The following is a 14564-nucleotide window of genomic DNA, read 5'->3' as shown; positions in this document are numbered from 1 at the left end:
TCCTAATAAGAAAAGGGTGAGAAGGGAAAGAGGTCTAAAATTAGGCCTCCGGTACCACACTCATCAGACGAAACGCGGAATTGCTTCCACTTCAAGTCTGTCTTCTGTGTGGTCGTAGTATTACACCGGTCAAGGCCAATTCGTGCACCCAACAAATATTGTTGTTGCGGGATCTACCACTGTTAAATTCTTGTGATAGTCAACTAATATATGTGCTAAATAATCATGCATACAAAATCATGTACAGTATTAATACGTGGAATAATTTGTCGTGATATATTTTATCAAAGCAAACGTAAAACAGAATCTTTATTACATACACGTGTATTTATATCACGCACCAAAACCAGCGCCAACTTATTTTAAATAAGATATAAATTTAATGCGTGATTGATATATTTGCCGTTTAAGTTTACATAATACAATGACCTTAAATAAAAACTTGTAGAATATAATTTACTGTGATATAAATTTCTATGTTTTTTAATTTAAAAAAAAAAAACGACAAACAAGCAGGTGACATTGTGTTAAGTGACCAAGACACATCTGCACGTCTACATTCGCTGGATGAAAAGAAAAGGGTATATCTTATCTTTTTTCTATTCACCTTTTTCTCTTTTTTATTCCATCATTACTTTCTACCCTTTTTTATCAGAATAAGGTAAGAAGGAGAGAAGCCATTTCTTCTCTCCTTCTTTTGAAACGTCTAATAAATGTAAAAATTTCTTTTCATTTTAAATTTTTATATGAATTTACACACAAGTCAATTTTCCATATGCATACATAAGTAATTATCATTATTACTATATATTACAAAGCGAGTAGTTTCGACTTTTCAGGAATCAGTCAGTTTCGACTATCTGTACGCAATCTTTTCGATCTCCAAATATCAATCAATATCTTTCTAACATGCTTCAAAAATGTACGTTGAAACAGTACAGTCATTTCTCAGTCATGTTCTTGCAATTTGAACCTATGCATGGAAACAAAGGCTTTCCAGACTTATGACGTCACAATACGCGATAACATGTAGGAAATCAATTGGCTTGTAATTACAAGAGACAATACATTGAATGCTAAAGTTATTTTGATCCAAATAAGTGAGACAATGGACTGTTGGTTATTGTGAGGTTAACAATCTTTTGTTTTTGCCCTTGGTACTGGCGACTTGCCAGAGCCCTTCCTACTATTAGGTGGTCCTTCGAGCCATAATGATGACTAAACTAATACTGTGACTTTGGAAGAGACTTATACTCATATTTCTAATAGCTTTGTGACTTTACAGAGGCACTTCTCTCTCACTACTTCCACCTTCATCTGAGAATGTTTGCTCGGCGAATGCTTTTAAGAGGAATTTAGTAAGGTATTAGTTTGGCCAAAAACCTCTCTACAACGGCTCCTATGGATTTTGCATATCACTTTCGCAACAAAAATTATCATTTCTGAAGTGAATTTTAATTCATAATTACAACGTGTACAAATCATTGAAGCATGCCATTCTCAACTTTACTCACCTTGTTATAAGTCACACATTTTATTTTACTTTATATTTGTGATATAAAAGTATACTTACATGGTGCCTTTAGCGACGGTCATGTTGAGGTTACTAAGGACGTGGTTGGGTCGTTTATTCGAGCCGTAGTGCTTGAACGCGTGCCGCACGCACACAGCCTGCTGCCGTTTCTGCCATACCTGCAATATCAATTTACGTAAGTATTGGAACAGTTGCTTTTTTATATTAATCCATTTCAATATGGTACCTACACAAGACATAGATCGGTTAGGAGTCAGTCGATTTTTCTGGAATTACAACGAGATTTTTTGGTAATCTTGTTTTGTAGAGGTGATTTCGTCAGTTGTTAATTTGACCCAAATATTTAATTGTGTCAAATATAGTTTGAAGCAGAAGTGGAACTGGGCTGGACACTTATCCCGATATAAAGATGAGAAGATGATGCCCAAAAGGAAAACGAAGTGTGGGGAGACAAAAGAAAAGATGGGTCGATAATATCATAATGAGTGATGGAACAAGTTGGATGCATTTGGCCAAGGACAGAGAAAGATGGAAGAGGATGGAGGAGGCTTTTACCTAATAAGGGGCCACATAACAAAACACACAAACTAGTTTACATAATCTGTTTTATATTTATTTTTATTGTTAAATGGAAAATAAAGCTTAAATAAATAAATAAAATTTTATTGTGTTTATGTAACACTAGCAGTTGCCTGCTACTTTGCCCGCACGGAATTAAAAATATCTAGTAATAAATATATAAGTCTGTCACCCACAGTGTAGCTTCCAAACAGTGAGAGAATTGTTCAAATCGGTTCAGTATTTTCGGAGCCTATACAATGCATACAAACAAACAAACAAATCTCTTCTCTTTATAATATTAGTATAGTTAGATATATTAAAAGATCAAATAGCACCACAAAATTGGTTAAGCTTTATAAGCACGGTTAACCCTTGTACTGTGTGCAAAAAAAAAAGATAATGCAACTGATTAGTATTTTATAACAATAGTGAGAAATATTGTATGCATATTGTTTGCGCCTGAGGTTTTTTTTATATCATAAGGTGGCAAACGAGCTAGCGTTCTGACTACGTCTAAATAGGGAAGCGACCGCTGTTTATAGAGATCCTTAATTACAGGTGCGATCTTTAATCGAGAAGGGGATGCTCAGAAAGAGGATATTTTCCCTTCTTATACGTCTCCTCGATTGTAAAATCCATTTCCCCTTCCTATCTCTTTACAAGAATAAATACTAAAATACTTTAAATTATTATGGAAATTATAAAAAAAATAATTTATTACATTTAAAAAAAAATTTCGGAGCTACAATTTTGATTTCAAAGCAGCCACTTGTAGCACTTTAAACTTAAGGTAAAAAGGTTCTATAACATTATGTACAAGTAATAAACTTTATATATCGGTTATATAATGTAATGACAAAAAACTACATTAACCTTTTTAATCTCTTATATACATTAAGATAATCGTAAAACATTGTAATAACAAGGTAAAGCTAAAACAAATCATTAAAGTTGTTCTTAAAACAAGTTAAAACTCGTATAGCCATCCCTTTCACTGTTATTAACAAAACAGAGGTAGATATATGTATAACTAGCCTTTACCCGCGACTTCGTCCGCGCGGAATAAAAAAAATACACAAGATAAATAAAGTTCCTATGTCTGTCTCCTAGTTCTAAGCTTCTAAGCTACCTCCTCATCAATTTTCAGCTAAATCAGTTCGACCGATCTTGAGTTATAAAAAGAGTAACTAACACGACTTTCTTTTAGATATATAGATTGTTAGTGCCACAGTGAAAACTCGCGGCAAAAATTAACGAAACACTTTTTACTGTGTCCTCCATGTAACTCAACTTTAATATTTCTAAGTATCGAGATCTTTGTAAAACAATTAAAAATGTCAACGTTATATTTCCAAGATAATGTCAACAAATTGTACACAAAGGTAATGTACTTCATTTCTTCTGATTGCGGATGTTTTCGGATAACGTTTGTCGTTTAAATAAGTTCCCACAGTCGAGACTTGTATAGAATATATTCATCCCTCTCTTTTTCTTTGAAGAAAACAGAGATAGCATAACATGTTTTCATAAAAGTGTTAAGGTAATGATGTTTCACGGTAAAATAATCTGGGCTCAGTTCAAACATTGTCCCGTCAGTTTCAATAGAAGTGAGTTTTAAGATGTAGGTTGTAAATTCATATTGTACGTATTTTCCTTTTTTATTACCTCCTAACGGTCGCAGCGTGGTGATCAATATCTTTAAACCTTCCTCAATAAATGGTCTATAGAATGCAAAAAATATTTTTTAAATCGGATTCCTAGTTGCAGAGATTAGCACGTACAAACATTGTAAAAGACAACGTACCGTGCTTTCCTGTTTGTCTAGTGGTGGGGAGAACTGTATCTGGCTCATCTTGGACTCCTTCTCGTCGCCCATCGGCGACGGAGGCGAGGTTTCTCTGTAAATAAAAGAAAACATATTTAGTCAAAGAACATCTATGGCTGCATAATATTGTTGCAATAAAACACGATTTTTATCGTTACAGTTTACAACAAAATCTTAATATATATAAATCTCGTGTCACAATGTTTGTCCTCAATGGACTCTTAAACCACTTAACCGATTATAATAAAATTCGCACACCATGTGCAGTTCGATCCAACTTGAGAGATAGGATAGTTTAAATCTCAAATTATAGTCGCAATTTTAATTTATTGCTAATTATTTGTCTGTTATAATTTGAGAGTCACAATTATCTGTTAACTCCAAATGATTCTAACAGATGCCGATACCTTTCGACTGGGTTGAGTAAGTAATCAATAGATGGCGCTGCTATGGTAAATCTACGAACGTATCATATAAGCTTATAACTGCGCGCGGACGGAGTCGCGGGCGACAGCTAGTATGAATATAAATAAGTTTTTATTATTATATTTTATTCCTCTTTCAAAGTTACACGTATAAAATATGACAATTTAAGAAAAAAACAAATGCTATAAAAAACAAATACACTAAATTACATGTCATTTATTACAAAAGTAAAGGACAACACAATTCCGATACCGTCGCCATCTTGATGACGTCACACAGTGCATACTCATGGTAAAGTGTGAATAAAATTATTTGAACAATCGTGATTTATTGATGTCTATTTGTTTGTGACACAACCTTACTGCATGATAAGAACAATAGAATACGTAAAGACAAAGATAATTTTTGTTTAATATTTTATTGAACGTAGAAATATGTACGTAGAAAAATACTGAAACCTTATTCGCTGTCTTCGCTTTGTGATCTACTAGTATTATTGCTCAACTGTCATGTTTTTCGCGCGTATGTATAATGGTTTGTATGGTAAATGTATGTATATCAAATGAGCAAGTGGCCACCTGAATTACCTGAAATAACGAAGCGACCGTTGTTCATGGACATTTGTGATTGCAGATGCGTTGCCTTCATTTAATAAACAGAGGAGGGGACGCACAGAAAGAGAATATTTTCCCTTCCTATGCGTCTCGTTCTCCGCGAAATCTACTTCCCCTCCCCATCATTTCCTTATAAAAAAAGGGTGGGATTTTTTTTGTGACTGAGTAGTCACTGTTTGTCTTGAAAAGGCATTTACAGTTTCACCGGGCTTGAGGTGGCCAGCCGCAGATGGCGCATAGCCTAAACCTCGTTTCAGAGTAACTAGGCTCGAGGGCTCCCTCAGGAGCCTCGGCTCGGGGTGTTACTTCATAATTATTACCGGATTGGGTGGTCACCGAGCTCTTAGATCGCTTCGGTGGACGCTCTAATGCGTGACTGGGCTCAAGGGCCCCCGAGAGGGGACCTCAGCTTGGGCTGTCACTCATTAAGGGTGGGAAGGGAACGTGGACTATAATAAGGCCTCGGGCATCACACACATCAGACGAAACACAGAATTGCTTCCACTTCACTCCTGTCTTCTTTATGGTCGTGGTATTGCACCGGTCGATCCGGCCAATTCGTGCACCCAACAAATATTGTTGTTGCGGGATAAGTCTCAATTTAACATAAGATATCCACTTTTTAATTACAAAATAAGTATTGATGCAATAGTCTTTAAAAGCGGAAGAGATAAAACTTTAATTGAGGATAATAATCGTTAACCTCTATTATGTATAATTTGTACACTATTTTAATTCTAATTTCAAATCATTAAGATTGCAATGTGTCCATTGTGCTAAAACACTCGTGGAATTTCATTGTGCGTCGCCATTTTGTTTTAAATTCAAGGGACGTAAGCCATTCGTATTCTTTGTGCATCCATTTTGACATATCACTCACGGTCAAGCGTTTCGATTGTGGCGAAACTATCACAGTTATGTAGGTTGAACTCCAGATGATATTCAAAGGATAAACCAGAATATATTTTATCTTAGTTTTTCACGCAAAATACGCCTTTGTAGTGGAGTTGCGGAAAACTGAGCCCCTACTACTAACTTATCTTAGTTTAAAACATTCACTTGAAGTTTTAAGTTTTTAATTATTGCGTACTAATACGTATTTAAAAATGTCTCTATAGGTTTTTAAAGTGTCTCCTACTTCTCTGGTGTTGTTATACATATTATAAAATTAAAACTATGTTTTCACTACTGATGTATATATTCATTTATGTATATCTATAATATTTTTCCATAGAATAGATCCGCGCAGTCGTTTATGACGAATACAGTTATAGGAACCGTTAAACCGTTAATTAAACTTCTTCTAATTAATGTAACTAACTATCCAGTTAACTGTACTGTATGACTAACCGTTGGTTTCCAAGATCAAAAACTCGGTATGAAAACTTATCAGGTCTCAGAAGTCCGCTGTAAATCTTTTCGTTGTCTTCATATTTTGCATGCTCAGTAAGAATTGATGTAAAATCATTATCAGGGTCTGCTCAAGTTGTGCAGTTTTCAAATGTGACTGTAATCTTACTTTTTACTAATATAATACATGCGAATATTTGGATGGTTATTTATTTGAAGGTATCTCCGGAACGGCTCAACAGATCTTGATGAAATTTGACACATATGTAGAACATAGTCTGGAAGAACACATAGGCTACTAATTAAGTTTTTTTAACTCCGCTCGGACGGAGTCGTGGGCGACAGCTTGTATATTGTAAATCGGCAGTTAAAGTTTGTCTTATATAGTTTCAAATCAATTATAACTTTTTAAATTAATAGTAAAATTTTAACAGATATGTGAAAGATATGCAATATTGATATGGGAATTATTTTTTTCCCATTTGGTCAATTGATTCAATTGAACAAACGGAAAAAACCCGGATATATTTTGATATTTGTAACGGAGGTTTACCGTTGTGGAAGATTTCTCACTTGAATCGACTTTGTTATAATCAATTATGAGATAGCCTATCAGAAACATACAATGTTTAATTTTACAGTTTTAATATTTAATTTAATAGTACTATTACTAAAGGTGAATATACATTAGAGCATTTTCTCAAGCATTTCTATGTAATGTAACATTTTAACGAATGATATGATATATGTAAAAGCATAGTTTCCAAAGCACGTCTGGTTCGTGAAAGTACACAACAACATATCATAGAGTAGCTCGTTGTTTTGTTACAAGTAAATGCTCTAGTCTATACCCACCTTAAAGTTTTTTGAGTGCTTACAATAAAAATATTGACTATGTACCATTTCACTATACGCCTATTCCATTATTTATCTCTGTTCTAATTTTCATCCAGATCCGTTCAGTCGTTCTGGAGTTATACTCGCTATTCCGACGGACGACCTCCATTAACGAGAAACAGGTTAGAGCAGTGTTCCCCTGGGTGTACATTTGGGTTTGGAGGGGGCAATTCGGAGATTTAAAAACTTAAGGCTACATCCTTACAATGATAACCAGTGCTAAAAAGTACATAAAAACATTTTAGAGACAAAAATCCATTGCATTTAAACTATTTATATGTGTTTTCGTGTTTAAAAATTTTATATGAAATTGTTCTAGTCAGCCAAAAGTAGTATTTAATTATTTCTCTAACATTGTAAATTTAGGCCTCGAGAGAAATTTATTTCTAAACAAATTTTATAAGGGGGCAATAGTCATGTTCATCCTGAAAAGTGGGACATGGATCCAAAAAGGTTGGGAAACACTGGGTTAGAGGGAAACCTCTATAAGCGAGAAAAACATCGTGGTCCCTTAGATTCTCTCTTATCCAGGTTCAACCGTACTTGATAATCATCCATTCATCCTTACTTCTTTCTTCTAATATTACTAACAAAGATAAAATAAATTAAAATTTCACTACATCGTATATCATAGAGATGGAATTTCTTTGTAACGTGATTCAATATTAAAGTTTAAAGTCCACTTCCCTGTACCTTGTGAGTCACAGTGGAAACAGCACGTATTGCGGTTTAACTGCGCTCAGCGGAAACATTGTTTATTACAAGGTACATGATAAAGTATAATCCAACCAGAGATATTGCCGAAATGTTTATAGAATAAATCTTCGTGTAAATATAGAAGGTATTGTAGTTTAGAAGGCGACTAAAAGCCACAAGATAGATTTTCTATTTTCCTTGTCAGATTATATTTATTTTGCAATAATTAAGGAACAACTTAGTTGCTAAAGTTTGTGCTATTTAACAGCTTATAAAAACAAAATTTTTTATCTCTTTGGTACAAATTTTACAGTTCTAAATCGAAATAGTGATTACAAAATGTGATTTATTTTACTCCTTGCTCCGTTTCATAGAAAGTAATCAAAATATCCAATCGATTTCGAGTATTGAATAATTGATTAAGACCGTTAGAAATTGTATCGGAATATGAAATATCAATTTAAAATATGTTACTGGATGATTCTGACGATTAAAAGAATTAGAGGAGAGTGTAAAGATTTATCTTACTAATATTATAAATGCGAATGTTTAGATGGATGGAGTTTGTTTGAAAGTATCTCCGGAACGGCTCAACGTATCTTGATGAAATTTGGCACAGATGTAGAACATAGTCTTGAAGAACACATAGGCTACTTAGTAAGTTTTAGTAGTAGTCTAGCTTGTTTAGACATAAGCCGGAATCGTACATACAGTTAAAACTGTCCTGCAATGACGTCAGTAGCAGTATAGCGCTGTCACGTATCCCGTTTGTGTCGCTCTGAAGCGACTGTCGAGCGTTACGTATGATTCTGGCGCGTAATGAACCTTAAGGATCTTATCCTTCGCAATTATGAGGCGTTATAAAGTGTGTATCACACAATATATAAGGTTACATAAACACTGTAAGTGTGTCGTGCGACTTACCAACGACTTGCCGGCGGGAAGACGCATTGTTAGACACGCAATCAATTAACGTTAAGTATCGATTGTGCTTTGATTCACACAGGCATTATCTACTGTCCCATTGTGACATATCCACATGCGAAATTAACACTTATTCCTTTAAACATAAGGAGCAAAGTTATGTGTTTAATATCTTATTGAAGTACATAACGTAAATCATCGAAACTAATATTGTATGGTTGCGTCGCGAGAAACGTGTTTCACGCTTCGTACAAATAACGTTGAATTGTTGACTCGAGCTGTCTTCAATCAGTATAGGCATAGCGACATGTCAACTGTAAACAGCTCCGCCATCTTGAAAATTTCAGCGACTTTTCTCACGACGATCTTGACAACGGCGAGCGACTGTCTTTTAAGTCACTTAGCGTTGGAGATTTATGTTGATTTGTGTACGAATGACCTAAAAACGGCACAGTTTGGTTTGATAGAAGAAAGAAGTTAAAAAAAAAAAAAAATATTTTTTGATATTAATTTTAGATACCTCACATAATCAATAAGTCAAGCACTAAGTAAGGATTTTATGAACTGATCCACTGCAAATCTAAAGTGGGCTGATGAAAGCTTGTATAGGGAGGCGTTATTTATTACTTTAGCAGAATTGCTAACACACTTTTCAGTACAAATAGTTATTTAAGAGTTTCGGAATTTCTTGATATTGTCCCTTTAAAGATGACGAAGTCGCGGGAAATATCTAGTATATTATAAAGAGATGCTCATCAATAAAACTGAATAAAAACTACAACCCACAAAAGTAAACAGGGCCAGTTAATAAATTACGCAACGCATAGCTCGGTTCTAGTGCGGTTTGGAATCAGCCAGTACCGGTCAGCTGTGAGGCAATTCACATAACTATTATACAATAACTTGTGAAACGTACCAAAAGTAAAAGATAAATACAACCTTATTTACATTAACGTAAGTTTTATATTCGAGCAGATATCTTTAAATATTGAAGTAAAGTAGGTTGCGGCATGAATGGCCGAATCGGAACCGAACACCGGACACAACCTCGATTGAGTCATTAAAAAAAACTTTTTTCTTTTTAAAAATTTATAACCAAAAAACATTATACAGTTCGGACATAATTTTCTCATACTTGAATTTTTCTATATATTAATCGAGTAGAATTTAATCTTAATTCTTACTAATATAATAAATGAGAAAATGTGGATGGATGGATGTTCGTTAAAAGGACAATTTACAAAACGCTGAAATTTTACATAGATTTAGAACATAGTCTGGAAGAACAAATAGACTACTAATTAAGTTTTTGTTTAATTCCACGCGGACGGAGTAGCGGGCTACAGCTAGTAATGTTATATATGCGAAAGCTTAGATGGATGGATGGATATTTGTAAGAAGGTATCTCTGTAACGGCTGAACGGATCTTGATGAAATTTGACACTTAGTCTGGAAGAACACATAGGCTACTTATTAAGTTGTTTTTAAATTAGTGAGGACGGTGTCGCGAGTGACTTCACATATTTCGCGGCATGAAATCATGATGCGCAATCCATTGGTCGTTGTTATTATTAATTGATAATATTAGGTCCTTACATATGAAATTGGCGTTTTGTATGGGAGGAACAAAAAGTCGAATATTTTTTAATATAATATATTTAATTAATCAAAGTATGAACCATTATTTTCTATGCACTTTTGCCATCTCATAGGTAGTTCATTGATCCCTTTACTAAAAAAACCAGTCGAACGGGAATCAATAAAATCTTTGAAGGCGATTTGGACTGCCCCATCGGAGTTGAATTTTTTCCCTTGCAAGAAGTTATCCAAATTTCGAAAAAAATGGTAATCTGTTGGAGCAAGGTCCGGGGAGTACGGAGGATGTCTTAGACTTTCCAATTGAAGCTCTTCTAATTTAGTAGCCGTCTGTTGCGCAGTGTGTGGTCTAGCGTTGTCGTGAAGCAGCAGTGGCGTGGAGCGATTGACCAGCCTAGGTTGTTTAGCCGCTAGCTTTTCCATCATGGTTTGCAATTGCTGACAATAGACATCAGCCGTAATAGTCTGGCCAGATTTGAGAAAACTGTAATGAACAATACCGGCACTAATCCACCAAACGCTTACAAGTAACTTTTTTGGGGTTAATTTTCGCTTGGGGCAGGATTTGGCTGGCTGGCCAGGATCCAACCATTGCGCTGAGCGCTTCCGATTATCGTAAAGAACCCATTTTTCATCACAGGTAATGATTCGGTTTAAAATACCTTCATTATTGTGCCGGTTCAGTAATGTAACGCAACAGTCGACGCGCGTTTGCCGGTTTGCTTCAGTCAATTCGTGAGGTACCCACCTTTCAAGCTTTTTAATCTTCCCAATTTGCTTCAAGTGAATTAAAACAGTTTTATCACTAACATCGCAGCCTGCAGCTAACTCGGACGTGGTTTGCGATGGATCCGCTTCCACAATAGCCTTCAACTCTTCATTATCAACTTGAGTCTTAGGCCGTCCACGGGGCTTGTTCTGCAGATCGAAATTTCCAGAACGAAAACGTTGGAACCAAAAACGAACTATGTTTTCTTTTGCAACACGACCGCCATACACATCATTCACCCTTCGAGTCGTTTCCGCAGCACTAGTACCACGGCGGAACTCGTACTCGTAAATAATGCGATATTTTAAGTTTTCCATTTTGTAAAATGAGTGACGCAAACAGAAAAAAACAGAAGAAAAAAAACAAATTAATGACGCTCATCGAACCACAAATACATGAGTCTATAGCTGTACAAATTTGAATTTGGAATTCCTTACCAAAGAGGAGAAATTCGTGATTAAAGTGGCCAGTACGAAAAACGCCAATTTCATATGTAAGGACCTAATATTTTTGTTTATTTCTTTTAGTTTGAGTAATGTTTAATAACATTTAATTGTATTAAGACCTTGATGTTTGTTTACTTTCAAAATATTATGCATACGATGAGAATTACCTTGGCTCGATTACTTGATAGTTGTTGTGATGATGTATGGATGGATGGATGTTTGTTTGAAAGTATCTCTAGAACGGCTAAAAGGTACTCGCTTAAATTTTGCATTTATGTAGAACATAGTCTGGAAGAACACATAGGCAACTAATTGCATTTTTTTAATTCCACGCGGACAGAGTCGTGGGCAACAGCTAGTTGTCTTATGTTCCTATCTCATTTATTCTCTTGAATAAACTGGTATAACAATATGTTTTGTTACAAGTGTTTCGTTAGTGAAAACCTACAGTAGCACGTTTGTATATGCGTGTACGTGTGTGTGTGTGAATCGAAGAATAAATGATAAAAGTAATGACAGGTTGTTTGCGTCGCATTTCGCATTACGAGAGAACTTGTTTTACAAAATGGCCGACCAGTTACTGGCACCAGTTTCTATTTAGAGCATTATTGATGTGTTTTTTCTTGTTGTTACGTAATTAAAAAGGTTTTCGTGTGTTTTAAATGTTTTTAAACAAAGCTTTTTTGTATCAACGTGTAAGTTGATTTCGTAAAATTTAATTTGACTGATTCTTTATTTTGTGTATATAAGGTTTCTTAAATGTAGTTTAGGAATATTATGAATCTTAACGGGGGTAACACTGTCAAAAAACCCATACAGAAGAACAACAAAGCAGAACAGAAGAAAACAGAGATTGTCTACTTAAATTTTCGCTATTTTTAGTTCTACATATTAGAACCCCAGAGTAGACTGTTTTCCTAACCAATCTTATTTAAAAAAACTTAGTTGTAATAAAAGTGGGGTAAGTAAGTGTCGCACTTGACCGACATAAATCAAATTACGCGACACACCTAACTCGGAAACTAGGCAAGCGTGTCGCATCCTAAAACTTACATAACACGTCGCCTTTTCATCGGTGGACATTGGATAACATCACCAATATTGGACGCAAATATTGTCCACTATGAGCGACAACATTTGCCCTAGATTACCCTTTTATGGTTGTTGGCCTTGATTTGAATTTTAGAAAACGGAACAACAATGACATAATCAGAGACAATTCTTAACAAAAATATAGTTTATTTCCGATTTTTAGTACGTAAAAACTGACGTGAACTGAGTTAAGGCCGGGCTGTTCAGTTAAACTCTATAGAACAGGTTCAATATATGTAAATCTAAATTGTATGTTGATCAAGATGTAAAGTAATGAAATAACCGAAAACATTTTTACTTACAGGTTTCACTTTAGTGAAAAAAAATCATTGAAAACATCTTTGAGAAACGTTTTAAGTTAATTATCGGTGCAGTTTAAACTGACTGTGTGTAACTGTCTTTAAAATGAGCAAACAGCATGATGTTATCAATAAACGCACGACTTATATCTATAATTCGACATTTTCGTAATGCCTAAAACGGTGTTTTAATTCCACGCTTATTGTAAACTTTTGACTTACTTTAAACATATTGTCAAAAAAAAAATTGTAGCGCATAGATGTTTCCTTCATTTAAATTCCTTATAGAAAATCAGTCTAACTGTTTGTCCGTTCCGTGATTACAAAATTGATGCGTCACGTTCAAGTGATACAATAATTAATCGGGCAGAGAGTTTTGTAACGTGCAACCTTCGTCGTAAAGCTGGCAGCATACGAAATGGCAGATCGCAACGCAATGCGCTCAAGGTTAGAGAAAATGAGCACCGGGCAACGGGCGTTCGGGTAGCCGGGTGGCTTTGGGCATTCGAGCAGGCGGGTATTCGGAGACGACCTTCAAGCCCCGGTAAAGTCGGATCTGAATTGTTGCGGTGAAAGTTACCTTGATGAACATACTTAATGTTATAAATTGTTTTACTTAAACGTTACTGTTTCAATATTGAATTGTAATCTAAGTAATGTAAGTTTTTGAACAAGTTAAACAAGTTTCCAATATATCACATATGACTTAAGTAGAGACACACAGATATTTAAAAATTTTAAAAACATTTTTAAAATAGAAAGTGATAAATTTTTTAAAAACAAACTCATAAAAAGAGGTTATTTGTTCATTGTTTTGAAAGGTCTCGTAATGGCAATAGACTTTACGTATACATTTTCGCGATATAATCTTATATTGAGCAAAAATAAACGATAAACTGAGTAAATTGTTTGTGTAATTGAAGTTTTTAATAAATTGATGTTTTATTGATATTAATAGTCTCATGATTGTCTCATTCCTAAGTTTTTCTAAGATATGTCATTAAATGGATAATAATTGTAAGACATGTCAAGGTCACTGAAGGTTAATAATATTTTAATAATTATTATAATTTGCTTATTTAGCTTACGTTTTTGTAATTCTAGCCTTGAAAGAATCCGCTTTGACGGCATTTTAGCTATTCCATACTAATATTATAAATGCGAATGTTTAGATGGATGTTTGTTTGAAGGTATCTCCGTAATGGCTCAACGGATCTTGATTAAATTTGGCACAGATGTAGAACATAGTTTGGAAGGACACATAGGTTACTTATTAAGTTGAATTTGATTTTCAATTACATTTTTAAATTATCATTATATTAAATCGTGAAGCGAAAACATTCTACCCTTATCAAAGGAAATTGCGCGAACTGTTGAAGATGAGCCCAATTTAAAGTGCATAAAGCTATTTTAATGAAAAAAACTTTAATTCTGAATTAAAGTCGAATTTCGAATAATAATCGACAACTTGTATATTTTTATTACTAGGTGTCGACTGCGAGTCTGTCCGCGCGGAGGTAAACCGTATGTGTTCT

At 34.6% G+C, this 14564-nt stretch overlaps 1 protein-coding gene across 2 annotated transcripts in view; it reads right to left on the bottom strand.

Moving 5' to 3' along the window:
• The window catches only part of LOC106716234 (ABC transporter G family member 23), a 62536-nt gene that overhangs the window by 17406 nt on the left and 30566 nt on the right, over positions 1–14564 (bottom strand). For both annotated transcript variants that reach the window (XM_045683943.1, XM_045683944.1), the window contains 2 exons: positions 3900–3993; positions 1574–1692 (listed from right to left, as the gene is read on the bottom strand). In XM_045683943.1, the coding sequence (XP_045539899.1) occupies positions 1574–1692; positions 3900–3993 (213 nt within the window). The remainder of the gene's footprint in view (positions 1–1573; positions 1693–3899; positions 3994–14564) is intronic.

The sequence above is a fragment of the Papilio machaon genome, chromosome 24, assembly GCF_912999745.1.
Source record: "Papilio machaon chromosome 24, ilPapMach1.1, whole genome shotgun sequence".
Lineage (NCBI taxonomy): Eukaryota > Metazoa > Arthropoda > Insecta > Lepidoptera > Papilionidae > Papilio > Papilio machaon.
Note: the sequence above shows the minus strand (reverse complement) of the source record. Positions and strands in the feature narration are given on the sequence as shown.